This window comes from Mytilus edulis, chromosome 11, assembly GCF_963676685.1.
Source record: "Mytilus edulis chromosome 11, xbMytEdul2.2, whole genome shotgun sequence".
NCBI lineage: Eukaryota > Metazoa > Mollusca > Bivalvia > Mytilida > Mytilidae > Mytilus > Mytilus edulis.
The window spans coordinates 7,628,850-7,649,786 of record NC_092354.1 but is presented as its reverse complement, the minus strand read 5'-3'; the positions used below and the strand labels follow the sequence as shown (position 1 = coordinate 7,649,786).

General features: G+C 31.8%; 1 protein-coding gene across 1 annotated transcript in view; it reads left to right on the top strand.

The window, feature by feature from the left end:
* LOC139495072 (uncharacterized) overlaps positions 1-9,017 on the top strand; it is a 37,604-nt gene extending 28,587 nt beyond the window's left edge. The window contains exons 10-11 of the mRNA XM_071283225.1: positions 7,570-8,053; positions 8,840-9,017. Coding sequence (XP_071139326.1) covers positions 7,570-8,053; positions 8,840-8,907 — 552 coding nt within the window. The 3' untranslated portion in view covers positions 8,908-9,017. The remainder of the gene's footprint in view (positions 1-7,569; positions 8,054-8,839) is intronic.
* Positions 9,018-20,937: the final 11,920 nt, after the last annotated feature.

Sequence of the window (20,937 nt, the reverse complement as noted above, 5' to 3'; positions counted from 1 at the left end):
ATTTTCTTTGTAAGAGTTATCTCCCTATTCACTGTTTGTCATGTGTGTGCATCTCCTTCGTAACAAAATAAGAAAGCGACAAAATTCTTTTTACAAATTGTTCGTTACATCCTCAGGAATTTTTGGCTAATTTGGATCGAAGCGATTCGATGAAATTTTATAGGAGTTATGTACCTTTACGGAATAAATTTGTCGGTATGTTTTTTTAACTCATAAACCGTTAACCGTATAACCCTGGAATGTTTTTATTTGAGTCCCCTGGGTCCTAACTTAGAAAATTAGGTCAAGGTCAAAGGTCAAGGTCATATTTCAGATTTTCATATGTCTTTGATTTCCCTATAATTCTTGAATGGTTATAGATACAGAAAATTTAAGCAGTGAAAAATGTTCAGTACTTCAAGGGGCAACTTTGTTACATTATGACTGTATTGGTTTTACCATTATGTAAGGGACATAACCCCCATTGATGGTTTATAAAAAGCCATTATTAGGCAAAACTCTTAAACAAAAGGTCCTTGACCCATAGGGTCTTTTGCAATGACATTGTGAAGCAATGACCTTGACAAAGGTCACAAGGTCAAAGGTCAAGGTCATGTACATATGTGATTTGGGGCACGACTTGAAGAATTTTATGTGTGTTTGCCAACCAACCAACCAACCAACCAACCAACCAATAATGATCAATCAATAATGATCAATCAACAAATCATGATCATGATCAATCAACCAATCATGATCATGATTAATCAATCAATCAATCATGTTTCCGTCTCATGTGTTTAATATAGGGTTCAAGATCTCCTTTGTTTCTTTTTCGCTGTTTCAATTGACCCTTTCCAATGTGTTTAACCAACCAACCAACCAATCAATCAATCAATCAATCAATCAATCAATCAATCAATCAATCATGATCAATCAATCATGTTTCCGTCTCGTCTCGTGTGTCTAATATAGGGTCCAAGATCTTCTTTGTTTCTTTTTCGCTGTTTCAATTGGCCCTATCCAACGTGTTTAACCAACCAACCAACCAACCAACCAATAAATCAATCAATCAATCAATCAATCAATCAATCATGTTTCCGTCTCGTGTGTTTAATATAGGGTACAAGATCTTTTTTGTTTCTTTTTCGCTGTTTCAATTGGCCCTATCCAACGTGTTTTACCAACCAACCAACCAACCAACCAACCAACTAATCAATCAATCAATCAATCATGATCATGATCAATCAATCATGATCATGATCAATCAATCATGTTTTATGAAAAATTGAAATTTAATATTGTTCTTGCGTCACTTCTGAAAAAAAAAATCCACATGTACTCTGAAACTACAAATACAATCGACCTCAAAATTTGCAGTCAGCAGGGCATACATGTACTAAAAGTTTGTAAAAAAACTTGGTGCAGATATCTCTCAAAGCTTTTCCTAGAGAAAAGAAATTGCAATGCCGTAAAAATTGCTTGCTAGGTCCGTAAATTTCAGTAAAAGCCTACAATAAAATGTCCGCTCCGAGATTGAAATACTAATCTGTGTTACAAACAGGTGCTGAAAAATGTACATTATCAGAAAATAATCAATAAATGTGTTTTAAAGTTACACCGGATCAAATAAATCCAAATCATGCACTGCTTGTGAACTGTCATCAAAATGTCAATTTCCTACAATGACAAAAGAAATTACATTGTGTGCATTCCGTCTCTATACATGTTGTCTGTTCAAAGTCCCCACCTAAAAAGGAATAAAAAGACTATCTTTTCGTTATTATAAACCCGTGTCACGTGATGTGGCGCGCGCGCTGTACCTAAAATAAAAGAAAAACTTTCCAAACTAAACATGAAACTTCTCCAGTAACAATAATATAGACCCCATACAGAAACAAACAAACAAACAAACAAACAAACAAACAAACAAACACCCCCCCCCCCCAATTCAATTAATTTTAAAGGGGGAAAGACCCCCTACAATTGCTTTTTTAAAGCAATTGATTTATATTGTAAAAAACCTTTTTAACCATTCTGTTCCGTTAATAAAAAAAAAAAAAAAATCTCCCCGAGACCCCCTTTTGCCCCCCCCTTTTTTATAACCCTCCACTTACAACTGAATGTAGGTTGTGTACTATCTATCCTATCAACGTAAAACGAACGACAACTCCAGTTTTTTCCATATTATTAGGTCTTTCCACTTTTCTGTGGAAAGCCTATTGTATTTGTTCTGATTATTAAGTCTTTCCACTTTTCTGTGGAAAGACTTATTGTTTTTCTTCTGATTATTATTATTTTTTTTATTTTTTTCTTCCGCCAAATTTTGTTCTTGCGCAAAATGTTTGTTTCGCAATATGTCGCTTAGATATTTCTCATATAGTATCGTATAGTTTATGCGCTTTTAAATTTCACCCTGCTAAGCGGAACCATTATCTATGTAAGAGTTATCTCCCTTTTCACTGTTTACCCTCTGTGTGCATCTCCTTCGTAACAAAACAAGATAGCGACAAAATTCTTTTTACAAATTGTTCGTTTCATCCTCAGTAATTTTTGGCATATTTGGATCGAAGCGATTCGATGAAATTTTATAGGAGTTATCTACCTTTACAAAATAAATTTGTCTGTATGTTTGTTTAACTCATAAACAGTTAACCGTATAACCCTGGAATGTTTTTATTTGAGTCCTCTAGGTCCCAACTTAGAAAATGAGGTCAAGGTCAAAGGTCAAGGTCAAGTTCTGAATTGTGATTTTTGCTTGTTTTTGCATTTTCTCCGACATTTTGAGAGGTACAGAGAAAAAACAAGTGGAAAATGTCAGTTTTTTTGTAATGAAGATATGCTACATTTAGTCTTATACAATTAAATGGCATCTTATAGGAGTTATTGCCCCTGAAATGTCTTGATATAAAGTTATTTGATTACAACTTCAATTAAGTTCATTATAAAGACATTTGACCTTATACAAAAGGTTAAGTGACAAATGACCTTGAAAAATGGCTACCGGAAGTGACCTTTAGAAAACCGGAAGTAGCTTTTTTTGCAATTTTTTTCACATAAAAGTACTCAAAATCCATATAATTTGTCATATAGATACATAAACAGATTACTGAAGACTAAAAATGACTTCCAACAAACCGGAAGTGGCCAATTATCTCCCATTCTACATACAAAAGTATATAGAAACTATATATTTTTGGAATCAGTGTGAAAGAAGCTATCATATGGGATCGAAAGTGACATTCATTTCACCGGAAGTAGCATATTATCTCCCTTATATCACTCAAAAAGATAATTAAACCATCATTTATCGCATCAGTTTAAACAAATTACCTTCTTATCCAAATTTCTCTGGTGTGGAAAGACTTTCAATTGTTCTCTGAACAATTGGTTTTTAATTTTTTTTTTTTTTCTTCCGCCTAATTTTGTTCTTGCGATAAACATTTGTTTCGCAATATGTCGCTTTGATATTTGGTATATGATATCGAACAGTTTATGCGCTTTTGAAATTTACCCTGCGTAACCGAATACTTTTCTTTGTAAGAGTTATCTCCCCAAACACTGTTTTCCTTGTGCTCACAACTCCTTCGCAACCGTAAAAGATAACGACAAATTTATTTTACCAAAATTGCTCGTTATATCCTTTGCATGATTTGTCCTATTTTGACCGAAACAATATGACCGCTCCATATGAGAGTTATTTCCCCTTATGCATCTGATATAAGTGATATGCATTTCTATCTTATAAACCATAAGTGATAGAGACCTAGGATCTTTTGATTTGAGGTCCTTGGTCCAAAAAATGAAAATTAGGTCAAGGTCAAAGGTCAAGGTCATATTCTAATATTTGAATTTGGCTTATTTTCACTTATATCCAAAGACCGTATGAGATATCAACAAATTATTTTTACTAAATTGTTAGTTGCGACATGTCGTAACACATAAATTTTTATTGCAAGGGCACGTTGAACGTAAAAGGGAGTTTTCTCCCCTCTTGTATTTAAAAATACGTGTTTGGTGATATAAGTCATTAACCAAATATAATTAAGATCTATGGTCTTTTGATTTGAGGTCCTTAGTTCATGACCTTGAAATTGATCTCAAGGTCATAGCTTAATTTGACGTTCTAGATTTTGACCTTTGCTTTTATTTTATATGTATACATGATAAAGCTATGAAACTTTTGGAAAAAGGTATCAACCATTTAACCTTGAAAGAAACAACCGGAAGTGACCTTTTGTAAACCGGAAGTAGCTATTTTTTGTACTTTATTAATATAAAAGTATATAGAACCAGATATTTTTGGAATCAATGTCAAGTAAATATTCAAATATAATCGGAAGTAACATTTTTCAAACCGGAAGTAACAAATTATCTCCCTTATTTAAAAAAAATGTATGAAAACCAAATATTTTTGGAATCAGCGTACTAGAAGCCATCATTTAACGATTGAAATGACATTTTAAACTTAGTTTCACAACTTTCATATCAAAGTACATTGTTTTGATGGAAAGACCTTCAATTGTTCTCTGAACAATTGGTTTTTAATTATTTTTATTATTCTTCCTCTTCCTCTTCCTCTTCTTTTTCTTCCGCCACTTTAAAAATGAACTTGTTCGCAGCGGTTCTCCTAAACGGCTTGTCAGATTTACTTAGGATTTTACAATATGTTAGACTAACATGTCTAGGTGAGCCATCAATCTTTCGTTTGTGCATTGGGGTCTGTTAAGGGGTATTTTGGGGGGTAGAAAGGATGGAGGGGTTTACTATAGAACCCTATGGGATTTTATTTTCTAAAATTTTCAAATGAATATAACTTGAAAACTGAAAGTGATAGATACATGCATTCTTCAGAAATGATTATAGGACAATAAAATAAATCACATGAAATATAGGGGGAGTCCCTGGGGGGTCATCCCCACCCCCTTCAATTTGAGAATGTGCTTTTATCTTGTAAACGGTCCCGATCCCCAACCCTAAACCATATATATTCTTGAAAGGGACGATAAAGCTTATCACATGAAATATAGGGGGAGTCCCTGGGGGGTCATCCCCACCCCCTTCAATTTGAGAATGTGCTTTTATCTTGTAAACGGTCCAGATCCCCATCCCTAAACCATATATATTCTTGAATGGGACGATAAAACAAATCAAATGAAATTAAAGGGAAGTCCTCGGGGGTCATCCCCACCCCGTTCAATTTGAGAATGTGCTATTATCTTGTAAACGGTCCAGATACCCACCCCTATACCATATATATTCGTGTAGGGGACAATGAAACAAATGAAATGAAATAAAAGTGATGTCCCTAGGGGCTCACCCCACCCCCTCTTGTTTGAAAACTTTTAAAGGGTCAACATCCCCACCCCTAAACCATATCTATCCTTGTATGGGACAATAAAACTAATTAAATGGAAGTTCCTGGGGGTCACCCCCACCCCGTTCAATTTGAGAATGTACTATTATCTTGTAAATGGTCTAGATCCCCACCCCTAAACCATATCTATTTTTGTATGGGACAATAAAACTAATCAAATGAAATTAAATGGAAGTTCCTGGGGGTTGCCCCCACCCCGTTCAATTTGAGAATGTGCTATTATCTTGTAAATGGTCCAGATCCCCACCCCTAAACCATATATATTCTTGTAGGGGACAATAAAACAAATGAAATGAAATAAAAGGGAAGTCCCGAGGGAGTCACCCCACCCCTCTTGTTTGAAAACTTGTAAACGGTCAACATCCCCACCCCTAAACCACATATATTCTTGTATGGGACAATAAAACAAATCAAATGAAATGTAGGTAAAGTCCCTGGGGGTCACCACCACCCCCTCCTGTTTGAAAACTTGTAAATAGTGGAGATCCCCACCCGTAAGCCATATATATTCTTATATTGGACAAAAAATCAAATCAAATGAACATGGGACCATATAAATGGCGAGTTATGGGAGCTTTGTTTGGGAGACTTCGTAACAGCATCCTGTTACAATTACTTCTTGTTCATATTCAGACGCAACAAATAAAAAGTGACCAAATAGGTATTGCATGAGAGAAACTAAAAAACATACACACTTTTTACATTTTTTGTGGGACCTTCATATAAAATAAAGATTGCATTGTAAATGTATGAATTGCTTTGCATAGATCAAAATACAATTTGTGAAAAAAATACAAATTACCCTAGGGTCTTCATCCATTTATATTTCTGTTCTGGGTTGAAAAACAAATAACACGACACGAAAAATATCACGAAAAGCGAAAGTAAAACAGTTGAGTTATTTCTATTTAAGGTGGCTCCTGGGTACAAAAATTTCAGCAAAAAATTAAACCTTTATTTTTTTATTACAAGTTTTATTTATTACACTATTAGTTATTACTTTATGATATGGTACAAAAATCAACCCACAAATTGATTCAGTTTGACCCCAGATGACTTTTAAAATGTTTATATCATTGAAAAAACTCCAAGTTATCTCCCTTTGGTGCAAAAATGCCATTTTTTGACCTATATGTTTTATTCTTGTTTTTAAATAAGCTGTACATAAACTAAATAATTGTAAAATTTAAGCGATTTCTGTAATTAGGTTATTTTTTATTTCGATATTACATCTATTTCCCCTATTAGTTCAACAGAAAAAAAGGACATTAACAAAAATGTATGCTTCTTCCAGAGGCAGATTGTGAGCTTAAATGAACGGTGACCCCATCTTTTTATTTCATTTTTCTATTAGGTATATGATAAAGTTCATTTATAAAAACAATCTAGCGAAATCCTATATTTGAAAAAGAAATGATTTATACCCAGGAGACCCCTTAAATGTTTGAAATCAGAAATGAACTTTCAGATAATTTATAGCCAGCCTACAGGCTTCACGCCCACACCTGACAATTTTTTTTTAAGTGCCTCCTTTTTAAGCATGTTAATTGCTCTCCTAAAATTAATGTAATCGTGTACAGGATTAACGCTGTATAACGAAAATATTAATGTGATTTTTAAGCAAATTATCCATCCTATTTTACTTGTTTATGGTCGTATCATACTATGCTATATGAAAGATAAAGAAATGTTACTGACCGGTATGTTGCTATTGTATTCTGAGTTGTTTTATGTATGTTCAAGGTAATAAAATACATGTTATAATGCATCTTCAATGAACTGAAAAGAACGCCATGTTTACTTGGTTGCGTTGAGTATCACAGCAGCTCGAATAGCACCTATGTCCTAAATATCTATCTTTGTTGAACAACATACTACGTAGCTAGCTCATTTAAAAAAAAATAATGCTCGACTGTAAAATTATTGTTGAATGGAAATACTTCATGCTTTGTACAAATCTTGCATGCGTACAATGATATATATGTATATCTTTTTTATAGTTTTCTTTTAATTATTCAAATAAATTTGGCGTAATTTTGAATATTCTGACGTCAACATGAATTTTCTGGCTAGCATTTATTCTGTGTTCTATCCTTTTTCACTGTCACGGTGTATTTACTGCCTTGACTATATTTGTAGGTCTACCTACCTGTTAATAGATGGCAATTATATAGCATAAGTTTGTACCATTACATATTTCATTGATATTTTAGGCTTCTCGTAGAATAAGTAGTGATCAACAGAATTACGTCAGAATGTCAATGATAGTTCTAGAGGTATTATCAGGCGTTTTATACGATCGCTTATACATAGATACAAAGACTGGAGAAATACTTGATCGTGATAAGTTGGACATAACAGAAATGTGTAAGAAATATTGTGCTTTAAAAATAAACTTTCCAAGTAAAGGCTTTAGAAAAATAGAAAAGATTGACGAGATTTCTACCAATGAAGATACTATTGGTGACGACATTCAACGGATACGTGTGATCAGAAATGAAATGCAGCATTCTTCTGTCTTTGCATTAGATGACACACGATACCAAACACTAATCACTATAGTTCATGATATGCTAACTAGATTTGACCAGCGTAACAATCCACCAGGTGAATCTTATGTAAAACGATTAGACGAAATCAGCAATATGGAATTAGAGACGAGGAGTTTTGAAGAGATAAAAGAACGAATGAAAGCAGGTAACTTAAGTGATATCTTTTCATGTTTGAAGTACAGGAACAAATCCTAAATCTAGAAAGACAGATAACACCACTCCGTAATAGAAATCGATGGAAAAGAGTACAACACTAAAAAAATCACTACACTAAACAGTAAAACCAATGCTTTGAAGCCAACAAAAAAACGTTCCCCTTCGTTCTCGACTATTGACGATTACGATCGGAAAACGTGAATACAAAAGTTTATCCTGTTTACATTTCTTTGTTAATAAAGGTAGATAAACTGCAACTTCCAATTATCAAGTCTCGTCAGATGCTATAATACTTTTCTAAAACTATTAGAAAAATACTTGCTTTTATACAGAAAAGAAAAATAGGAATGCAAGTATGCAAAACCAAATATATCAACCCCAAATTTAGAACACCTAACCCTTTGTTTGCACGATGTGCTTGTTATTTTTGTCACGTTTTGTATAATATATTAGGCAATGAAGAAAGTGTCCATTACAATACCTCCTAATCAAAACAAATGTTCTTAAACAGCTATTAGATATATTTAGACTGAATTGTCAAAGTGAAAACAAATCGATATTTACCACTTGTGTTTTATACCTTGTTGATCTATTGAACTTGAAATGAACAAATCATCTGGATAAAGCGACAACAACTAAGTTAGTCTTCATGTTTAAGTTAAGGTAAAGGAATAAAGATATGTTGCTCTAATTAGGTACATTATATTATCTCAGTATCGGATGCAAACACGTTTTGCAAATGATTTTTTGACAGAATTTCTTTTAAATTTTTCAGGATTCCTAGAAAAGATGTATGCAGTTTTCGATAGTGTGGTATCTGATGCTTTGAACGATATTTGTTAATTTATTTTTGTATTCCCCATTTGCAGTCAATGGGATAAATATTGAATATGTGAAAAATTCGCATATCACAAAAATGCAATGAACTACTCAAACTATAATTTACTAATTAAATTGACCAAAAAGTCAATGGTAAACAATAAATATAAACAAGAAGATGTGATTTGAAAACTCTCCATTCGAGTCCCAATGTAATAAAAGTTAACTATAGGTCAAAGTACGAAGCCACGGCGCACACCAATCAGCAAACTATAAATTCTAGTGTAAAACCATTCACACAGGATGACTGAGGACTTATAACAGAGAAACACATATGAACCAAACCAACAAACCACATCCATCGAACAATAGGTTACTGACTTAGGACAAGCGCATACTAATGCAGAATGTGTTTGATATATTATAACTAGTATTTCAAGTTAAAACATAGTTGACCAGACACTATATAAACGGGGTCGTTTATGGCATTAACCGATTCTGATTTTATCGCTTACGGTCAAAAGCACACTGTATCTGATTTTAATCTCAGTTAATGCAGTGTGTGTATTGATTCTGTATACCTATTATTATTGATTCTGTATACCTATTATTGTTTATTCTGTATACCTATTATTGTTTTTTCTGTATACCTATTATTATTACTTTTACTTTTAACTGTTTATCTTTTTCTGTTTTGTAATTGTTTCATCGTTTAGTTTGACTGTTATTGAAGTAAATGTTTAATGTTAAGTGAAGCAGTTTCTCAAAAGTCAATAAATGCACCATGTTCACTTGAGTGTATTGATAACAAATTTGATTTCCTACACTTTTACAGATGAATAAGAAAATAAGAGTAAAAAAGTTTTAATAAAAATAAGAAAGTCCAATGTATAGCAAGTCATTAAAAAATAAAGTAAATGTTGTTTGTATAGATATATACATAGTATACATGATTGCAATTTTATTTAGATAGACCTGTAAACTATATAAACATACACACTATACATTTGTAAATATATCATATATCAGCTCATAATTCAAGTATAGAAACAAACAGATGTTATAATGTTGATAAAATAATAGAGTATGTACTAAGTGTAACACTAACGCTATTGAAGATGAATACCATTTTATACTTGAATGTCAAATATATAATGAAATCCCAGAAAAGTAAATTAAAAAGTATTATTAAAGAAATCCATCTGTATACCAACTTATCCAGCTGTTGTCTGTCAGAAATATTAGTGACTTAAATAATGTAGGTACATTTTCAAAATAAGCAGAAAAAGTTTAATTGCATTATATAGAATATTTGTTCTAACATATTTATTAAAGTATATTACGGATTACAAATGTGTCTAAGTTTGTGATTGGATAACAAAACAGAATTGTCAGTATATATTTAGAAAACTGCTGCGGTATATACGACATATGTATCCCTAATTTTGTAACGTAGTCAAAAGCTTTTTATATTTAATTTTAAAGTTAAAAGTGTTATTATAAATTATTACATACTCGATAAAAAATTTTCACAGCAGATTTGAAAATCCTTCACGTATGCCAAACATATAAGGTTGGGTTTTTCAATATAACAAAACAAAGCCACACACACATTCAAACACAACATATGATATCTAAAAACTTTATTGAAACTATTTTTTAACTGGAAAAATTTTATCAAGATATAAAAGGTGCATTTAAATGGATTACTCAAAATATTAAAGAAACAATAAACATGTAATGAATAGACATGTTGCATTGTGAATGTTTAACAAATAACTACACTGGAAAATAACAGGTCAGGGGTAATCCGTAATATATGTATAATCATGTGGCATACAGGGTATATACTGTGACATTTCCGGCAAGGGCTTATATCCCCTTCGCCTTCGTCTCAGGGGATATAAACTCTAAGCCGGGAATGTCACAGTATATTCCGTCTGAGACCTGAATAGCATATAATATCTTTCTTCGTTCGTATTTTGTATATTGTATTATGCATTATGTATTTCATGTCACCTTTATGTTAATATATTGTATTACTCAATAATATTTTGTAAAAATTCGTATTATTGGTGTGTACAAAATTATTTTTATTATGTGTATGCTTCCTTTTAGCTGTATTTCTTTTTTAAATAAAGTATCATTGGTATGAACTGTTAAAGTATTGCATTTCAAAATAACAGTAACGACTTTTAAGATTAATTCAGGGGTTAAGAAATCCACTAGCCCGACGCCCGGGACTACAACATGTAGACCTCTGGCAACCAAAACGTGTAACCCAATATGCCCGACGGACTAGTAAAAAAAAATCTTGGCGTTTCTAAAATAGAAAGGGGAAAATCCCCTCATCACTTTTCTATCTTAGCCAATAAGATTCGACTACGTCATACGGGATTCCCAGAATTTGAACTGATTTTGTACAAGTTTTAAAATAGAACAAATAACTTTGGGTGGATCCCGTACTGTCAATATCGATGTATCAGCACAGGGGGTGGTATTATACATTGCTTAAATGCAACCTGATTGTACCTCCTGATTAATTTATTGTAATATAAATGTAATGGATGCCATTTTGTTTTTGTTTACTAAATGTGAAGAATCCTCCAGAACCATGACCTAAACATTAACAGTCTTCAAAAAACTTTTAAACTTGATGCAATAATATTTAATCAATCCGGATTATCTTCATTGATATCCAAATAAATTTATAAAAAATACAGTTTCAGTTTAGAGACTGTGCACAGGTTGTAATCTATTTACAGCCCAAAATTTGCTTACCTGTGATAAATCTTACTATGGACATTATTGTACTTCGTTTAGAAAACAATTATAGAAGACCCAAACTATGGATGGTGATATTTATAATTTATTCACATAAATATTTGAGGTCATTTAATTTATTTTAATAAATAGAATTTTAAAACTGAAAACAAATATATGAGCATTACATAATTAACCAGCTGATTATTCTTTTACACAAACGTGATGATGTACCTCCAATCCTTATTTATACCCATGTGTAGCAGTGGTCAAGACTTGTATCATCTTCGGATTTGGTCAACTAATTATATCAGAATATTCAGTGACTATTCAATTATCGATTAATTGAATATATCTGCTAATGGAATATATTTTACTGACATAAGTTTTGGGTATTCAATTTGCAAAATTCTATTGTACAATGGAAAGAAATTTTGTTATAGCTCACTAGCCCAGGGCTAATTTGTAGCAGGATTTTACTAGCCCTGTTGGAAGAACTACTAGTCCAACAAAATGACCCGCTAACTCTAGTATGCCTTACAAATTCAGAGTTTGCGGCAACAACAATGGATTCTATAAACTTAACAATTTTTATCCATTGTACAGTAGATTTTTGCATATTAAATACTTAAATTATGTCAGCAAAAATATCCCATTAGTAGATACATTGTATATTCAATTAATCGATAATTGAATATTCACTGAATATTCTGTAATAATGAGTTGACCAAATCCCGAGATGATACAAGTCTTGATCGCTGCTATACATGGGTATATAAATTAAACAGGATTGCAGGTTTTTTTTATCAGATACATCATCACGTTTGTGTACTAAAAGAATTATCAGCTGGTTAACAATGTAATGCTCATAAAATTTGTTTTCAGTTTTAAAATTCTATTTATTAAAATAAATTAAATGACCTCAATTATTTATGTGAATAAATATCACAATCCATAGTTTGGGTCTTTTGTTTTATAAACGAAGTACACTTATTGTCCATATTTACAGGTATGGTTAAAGCTAATAGTGGGCTGAAATTGTATTTGTTATTAATTTTATTTCTTTAAAAATCGAATTCATTTGAATATCAATAAAGATAATCATGATTGATGAAATATTATTGCACCCAGTTTAACTTTTCTAAAGACTGTTAATGTTTAGGTCATGGTTCTAGAGGCTTCTTCACAATATGTAAACAAACACAAAATGGCGTACATAACATGTGCACATGTTTCAAATTATAATATATCTGACAAGTCAGTTTTCTGCTGTCAAAAGGGATTCACATTTATATTGCAATAAATTACTCAGAAGGAGGTACAATCAGGTTGCATCAGCAATTTACAGTACCCCCAGTAGTGACACATCGATATTGAAAGTACGGGATACACCCAGAGTTATTAGTTCTATTTTAAAACTTGTACAAAATCAGTTCAAATTTTGTTAGAACTTTTTTTTATAATTTAAATATACCTGTTAATAGTTTTAAATCATATGTCATAATTTGCGTCAAGTCGATAAGCATGCATTTGTCAGCTAATGACCCTTTAATGATAAATAGACTTTTAACAGTTAACAAGTAGATAGAGTCTAAGGTTAAAGTTTGTTTCACATCAAATACTTTGTCAAACCTTCCTAGAATTTTATGAAATATTTGCAGAAGCTTTTTAGCTCACCTGGCTCAAAGGGCCAAGTGAGCTTTTCCCATCACTTTGCATCCGTCGTCCGTCGTCGTTAACTTTTACAAATATCTTCTCCTCTGAAACTACTTGGCCAAATTAAACCAAACTTGGCCACAATCATCATTGGGGTATCTGGTTTTGAAAATGTGTCCGGTGACCCGGCCAATCAATCAAGATGGCCGCCATGGCTTAAAATAGAACATAGGGGTAAAATGCAGTTTTTGGCTTATAACTCAAAAACCAAAGCATTTAGAGCAAATTTGACATGCGTAAAATTGTTTATCAGGTCAAAATCTATCTGCCCAGAAATTTTCAGATGAAACGGACAACCCGTTGATGGGTTGCTGCCTCTGAATTGGTAATTTTAAAGAAATTTTGCTGTTTTTGGTTATTATCTTGAATATCATTTTGGATAGAGATAAACTGAAACAGCAATAATGTTCAGCAAAATAAGATTTACAAATAAGTCCACATGACCGAATCTTAGTTATCTTTTCCAAAATTTTCTTTTCTGAAACTACTGGGCCAAATTAATCCAAACGTGGCGACAATCATCTTTGGGGTTTCTTGTTTCAAAAATGTGTCCGGTGATCCGGCCATCAAATAAAGATGGCTGCCATGGCTAAAAATAGAACATAGGGGTAAAATGCAGTTTTTGGCTTATAACTTAAAAACAAAAGCATTTAGAGCAAATCTGACATGCGTAAAATTGTTAATCATGTCAAGATCTATCTGCGCTGAAATTTTCAGATGAATCCATCTGTTTCCTTTGATTAATATTCACATAGACCAAGGTGAGCAACACAGGCTCTTTAGAGCCTCTAGTTAATAATTACCGGTAGGAGATAATGTCTGATGCAATGTTTTGAAAATATATTTTCATTTTCAGTATCCTTTTCAAAGATGGACTTACTTTTAGGCCAGGTGAGCTTTTCTCATCACTTGGCGTCCGTCGTCATTAACTTTTACAAAAATCTTCTCCTCTGAAACTACTGGACCAAATTTAATCAAACTTAGCCACAATCATCATTGGGGTATCTAGTTTAAAAAATGTGTGGCGTGACCTGGCCAACCAAGCATGATGGCCGCCATGGGTAAAAATAGAACATAGGGGTAAAATGTAGATTTTGGCTTATAACTCTGAAACCGAAACATTAAGAGCAAATCTGACAAGGGGCTAATTTGTTTATCAAGTCAAGATCTAGCTGCCCTGAAATTTTCAGACAAATTTGACAATCGGTTGTTGCGTTGCTTTCCCTGAAATGGCACTTTTAAGGAAATTTTGCAGTTTTTGGTTAATATCTTGAATATTAATATAGATAGAGATAAACTGTAAACAGCAATAATGATCAGCAAAGTAAGATCTACAAATAAGTCAAACATGACCAAAATGGTCAGTTGACCTCTTAAGGAGTTATTGTCCTTTATAGTCATATTTTAACAATTTTTCGTAAATTTTTGATATCTTTTACAAAAATCTTATCCTCTGAAACTAATGGGCCAAATTTAATCAAACTAAGCCAAAATCATCATTGGGGTATCTAGTTTACAAAATGTGTGGCGTGACCAGGCCAACGAACCAAGATGGCCGCCATGGCTAAAAATAGAACATAGTGGTAAAATGTACATTTTGGCTTATAACTCTGAAACGGAAGCATTTAGAGCAAATCTGACAAGAGGTTAAATTGTTCATCAGGTCGAATATTGGTATCACGTTGGCGTCGTCGTCAATATTTTATTCGCACAAACACATTTACATTAAATGGTTATGGCATACAAAATTGAGACAATAAGCTGACAATAGTTAAATTGATTATAATTATATTAGAGTGACAGTGGTATTCACAGCAAGAAGAAAAAGGCTATAAATATCAACAGTTAACACATTGTTAATGTTCATGAACAATTAAAAAAAGAACACAAACAAAAATTAGGTTGCATATTAAAAAAAAAAAAAGAAGTTATACAGTTCTTAACAAAAGACAATCATTAATATACTTTATGGTAATATTTAGCACTAAATACAGCTTCTCTGTGGCAACTACCTTAACACCTCGATAATTAAGAGACTTACGACCCTGTTATAACTTACTTATGGATCAATAGCATTTTCAGCTATCAATACACATATATTCTATAGAAAAACTATTAATGTTTTATACTTTTCTAACATAACTATTCCAAGAAAGAGAAATGCCGTTGGAGATCTGGTAAAAGTAAAATGCTAGGATTTGGATTTGCAGAGGGAATTTCAAGGAAAGACTACCGGAAAACTGATTTCTAAGTATTTTATTGCCTTATTAAAGCTAGTATAAAAACATGTTATAATTTGTGTTATGGGCTTTAGGACTAAATATATTTCTGTGTTTTTCTGTGTTACTTATAATACAGGTCAGCAGTAATTTTAATGAAATATATTATGGCAAATGAAATTAAAACAAAAACAATATGTCTCTTTTTATAAGCCGTGCTGTCAAAAAAAAAATCAGAAGAACTTACCTATCCAGAGCTATCAAACATTGGATAAGGAATAAAAAAGAGAGCGCTTTTCAAACGGTGAAAGTGCACAAACCTATATTGTTGTAAGGGAAAAGGAAGGGACTATTGAAATAGCAGTTTACATATACGTGTTTCTTATAACTTTTTTTTTATTCAACAACATTATTTCTCGCTGTTAACAATTACTCCACTGACACAGCTATCTCAGTGAAGGTCCCTGTTTCATTAGTACCAGAAGTTCAGGGATTCTTCAGGTAGATAAACTGCATATATTGTTAGTCGTTTACAAAATATTGTAAATATTACATCAATAGATAAATAATGCTATTCTAATTATATTAAAGTATTTATATCATCTGGCGTTATTTTCGGAATTTCATAATTCATCCTAGTTTGGGATTACTTCTATCAGTTTCCATGTGTTTCCGGATAACGGGTTTTTTTTCAATCAACATCGAAAAAGATTGTAATTATCTTTTATTTACATCATTATTCAGGTAAGACAGCTATAATTTGAAAGAATAATAGTCGTACGGTAATCAAAGAACGACTATGCTGTGTTTTTTTGTGTATAATGCCTCGTACCAGATTATAATACAAATATTGTAATTAATGTCTACCAAGCATCATAAATAAATACAAAATTAGATAATGAATTAATTAATACATAATGATAACATTACTAACCATGTTATCAGTTCAAACATTTCAAATACACTTAAATATTTTTCCTAATATTCCTTTTCTTTCATGGTTAAAAAAAATGTTTTGTAGAACGAGCCTATTTCTAAACTCAGTTTTAAAAACAGAAAATACATTTATATTCCTTGTTCTAAACTCTGACAAATAGTGTATTTTGTGAATTGAAAATATAATAACTAAGAAAAAAATTAATATCATAATATTCTATATCATTTATTTTGTAACCCCAAATCAAATTTTTTAGTGTTACAATGTGTTTTCCAAGTTTAACTTTTTCTAACATATTAATTATGTCTTTCCAAAATTTATCAAGAAAGTGGTATGTAATAAAAAAAAAAGTGTTTGTAATCTTTTGTAATATTACAGTGATTACAGTCTGAGTTTTGGCATATTTTCCATTGTTTTAATAAAACTTTGTTAGGAAGAATAAAATGTAAAAGTTTCCATCTGAACATTTTTAATTTATTTTCTTTCAAATAATTATGAACAAATTTTAGTGTGTTTTGAGCTTTATTTTCTATATTCTCAAAATTTAGTAGTCTCTTCCATTTGTAAAAGCCAATTGCTATTTCTTTATCTTGTTCTAATAATATTTTGTATATTTTACTTGTTTCTTATTTATTTATATTTTGTTTAAAGTCATCTTTGTCATAAATATACACAACATTATCTGTTTATACATTAGTTGTTCTTGAACATTTTTCAGCTAATATTTTAACCCATTGTTTTGGTATAGCTTTTTTAATTTTAAAAATTCAGTAATCCAGTTTGTCTTTTTATTAAGCTTTTGTCTAATAAATCTTTCTGTTATATTTCCAGATTCATCTATGATATCATTTATGTATATTGTGTTGCTATCTATCCAGTTTTGGAATAATAATGTTTTTTCTTGAAATTTTATCCACTGATTTCCCCAAATAACTTGTTGGCCGATTAGTCTATAGTTTTTGGGATATTTATTATTATTATTATTATTATTATTGTTCTTAATCCAAACTTTGATTATATCAAGATAAAACTCTGGCAGTTTTTTTTATATCTGGTATTGAATTTATACTATCCAGATTCATTTGCAATATAAGAAGATTGTTTCCAAATTGGTTTAAATAAAATTTTGGTATTACCATCCAGTTTAAGAATTGCTCTGCATTTAATCTTTTAATCTAACCTATTTTTATTGTTTCTATGTATTTCTCTAAATTAATCATTTTTAATCCCCCATTTAATTTGTCGTAACTTAGTACAGAGCGTTTAACTTTTTCTGTTTTGTTATTCCATAAAAATTCATATTATTCTTTTTTTTTAAACTGGTTTAAATACTCTTTATCTCTGGTTGAGACAGATGCTAAAAATGTAATTTTAGGAATAATTAATGATTTAGTAACTGTGATCCACCCTATCATGGTTCAATTTCTCTTTTTCCAATTAAGAATAATTTTTGCTGATTTTTCTAAAAGTTTTTCAGCATTTAATCTTTGACACTCTTTTTTATTATTACCAAATAAAATTGAGAAAGGAAATGGTGAATATGTCAAAGCGACAACCACCCGACCATAGAGCAAACAACAGCCGAAGGCAACCAATGGGTCTTCAATGTAGCGAGAATTCCCGCACCCGTAGGTGTCCTTCAGCTGGCCAATATATACCTAGGCTCTTTACAGGTACATTTGTCCAGTTAATATTTTCATGTTTATCTTTGCAGTTTTTTTCTTCCCAAGCCAAACTCCCTCAGTTTTAGCTCTGTTTAATTTCAAACTTGACAATGTTCCAATGTTTCTTATAACTTTAACGAATAAGTTTAATTATTAATATCCACAAAGGATGATATAAATACATATTTCATAGTAAAAAAGTAACAGGGACAATTCAGAAATCAGATGACATGGTGACAACAGAGAAAGTGGAAGGCTTAGAGACAACAGAAACAGAAAATGGCTTGTAGACAACAGAGAAAGCAAATGGCCTGATGACAACAGAGAAGACAGATGGCATGCTTACTATCACTGTCATGTGTCAATATGTTTAATGTCTTGACTTCCTTGTTGACACTTCTTAAACGGAAGGAGTTGTGCAGTAAAATTGCAACAGAGTTGGCATTGTCTCGGCCCATTCGTCCTATTTCCTAAACTAAATCCAGTATACTTCTCGGTGACCCGATGAGTATGACGCTATGACAGGCTACTACGTCAATACCCATTCATAATGCAGTGGTTGTAAATACAATTCTAATATCACTAGACATTTGACACATAGCCTCTATTTTTTTTTGTCCAACCAGAGACTTGTTGTTTTTATACAATTTTGAAACTTCATTTATGCTGTTTGCATACATCAATGTTTTTGAAAAAATTCTGTCCTAAACGTTCAAGTGAGTCTATAATCCAGAATTTTCATTTTTTATAAAAAGTTTAATATTGCTCTTGTTTGGAGACACATTCAATCATATACCTTGATCCTGGAAAAACCTGGGAGGGAGCACAACCTTTTTTATATGTTGCTTTAATATTGTTTGGTTATCATGCATGTGTTGTGCAATGTAAGAGTGGGATACCAAAGTGTCAAAAGAGGAACATAGCCAGGAATACCAAAAATAGAGGACAGAAGATTGATTGATTGATTGTTGGTTGCTTTACGCCGCATTAGCACAAAAAGGCTATATCGCGGCGAGAGCTAATTCGAATATTTTTACAATTTAAAGCATATTTTTAAAATAAGACAAAAGGTCCTTCAATACACTAAAATTCTTGACTAAAGCAAATTGATTATATACAAATAAAAATCAACAGTAAAATAACGTGATAAAAATTAAAATCGATTTAAATATAATAACATTTTTATATTTTATAATAAATTCCAATTTCTTTTAAAAAAGCAACAATATTTGTAAATGGAACATTATTAAATAAATCATACATATTATTGACATTGAAATGCTTCTTACGAATATCAGCAAAGTCAATACAATTAATTAAAACATGTTTAATAGTATACTTGCAGTTGCAAGGAACACATTGTGGTTCATCTTCATTTTTTAAAAGATACTCGTGTGTTATTCTAGTATGACCAATACGACATCTAGTAATAACACACTGATCTTTTCTGCACATAATATTATCAAAAGGTTTGCCTAAATTAGGTTTAATTTCATGCAATTTATTATCGTCTTTTTTACTCCATTTATTTTTCAATATATTAAAAACATATTCTCTAATATTAGATTTAAAATCAGTATATGGTATATCACAGTTAGATAGAGGGTCACCCAGGGCATTCTTTGCCTCAAGGTCTACAGCTGTGTTTCCAAGGATTCCAACATGACTCGGAACCCATAGAAATATTATTTCTTTCAGAAGAATTTTTAAATTCCTCATTACATATAAAATTTTCAGGATTGTTGGGTTTTTAATTTTAGTATTTCGTATAGCTTGTAAGCATGAAAGTGAATCCGAACATATAATAAATTTGGATTTATCTGAAGAAGCAATAAATTTCAAAGCCAAAATTATTGCTTCTGCTTCAGCAGTAAAGATGGATGCATCAGATGGCAAACAGAGGGTTGCAGCTCTGTCCCTGAAGACAGCAGCAGATGCAACTCTATCACCATCTTTTGATCCATCAGTATAGACAGTTGAAAAATCGAGATAATCGGCTTTAATTTCAGCATAGTGTTGCTGAATTAAAAGAGGATTTGTTTTATTTTTATTGTGTTCACGGAGATCAAATATCATTTTTGGTTTGGGAAGTTCCCATGGAGGACATTTGCAAGTTTGAACTTGAGCAACAGATTTTAAATCAAAAGAAGCTAAATGTGGTTTTAAACGTAAACCTAACGGAGGAATTTTATTTTCATGTTTTGCAAAAATATCTTCATAAATCGGATTAAAAACACAGCTGTAGGCAGGATTATCTGAATGGGCTTTTAGTTTGACAGCATATTGAAGTCCAAGCTTCAAACGTCTGTCAGTGAGTGAGTGCTCATCAGCCTCTACATACAGACTCTCAACTGGTGAGGTTTTAAATGCGCCAAGACAGAGACGCAAACCTTGGTGATGCACAGCATCGAGAATCTGTATGTAGGACTTCCTTGCAGAGCCATACACTATAGAGCCATAATCTAGTTTAGATCTAACAAGAGATCTATATAAATTGAGTAAAATGTTGCGATCAGCACCCCAGTCAGTGCTGCCGACAACTTTTAAAATATCTAAAGCTTTTAAACATCTCGCTTTTAACATTTTGATATGGGGTAGAAAGGTTAACTTTTTATCGAAAATTAACCCAAGAAATTTGGTTTCATCAACCATTTTAATTGGGTTGCCGTACAAAGTTAGTTCTGGATCAAGATGCAATTTTCTTTTGTTACAAAAATGCATCCCGACCGTTTTTGACGTGGAAAATTTAAAACCA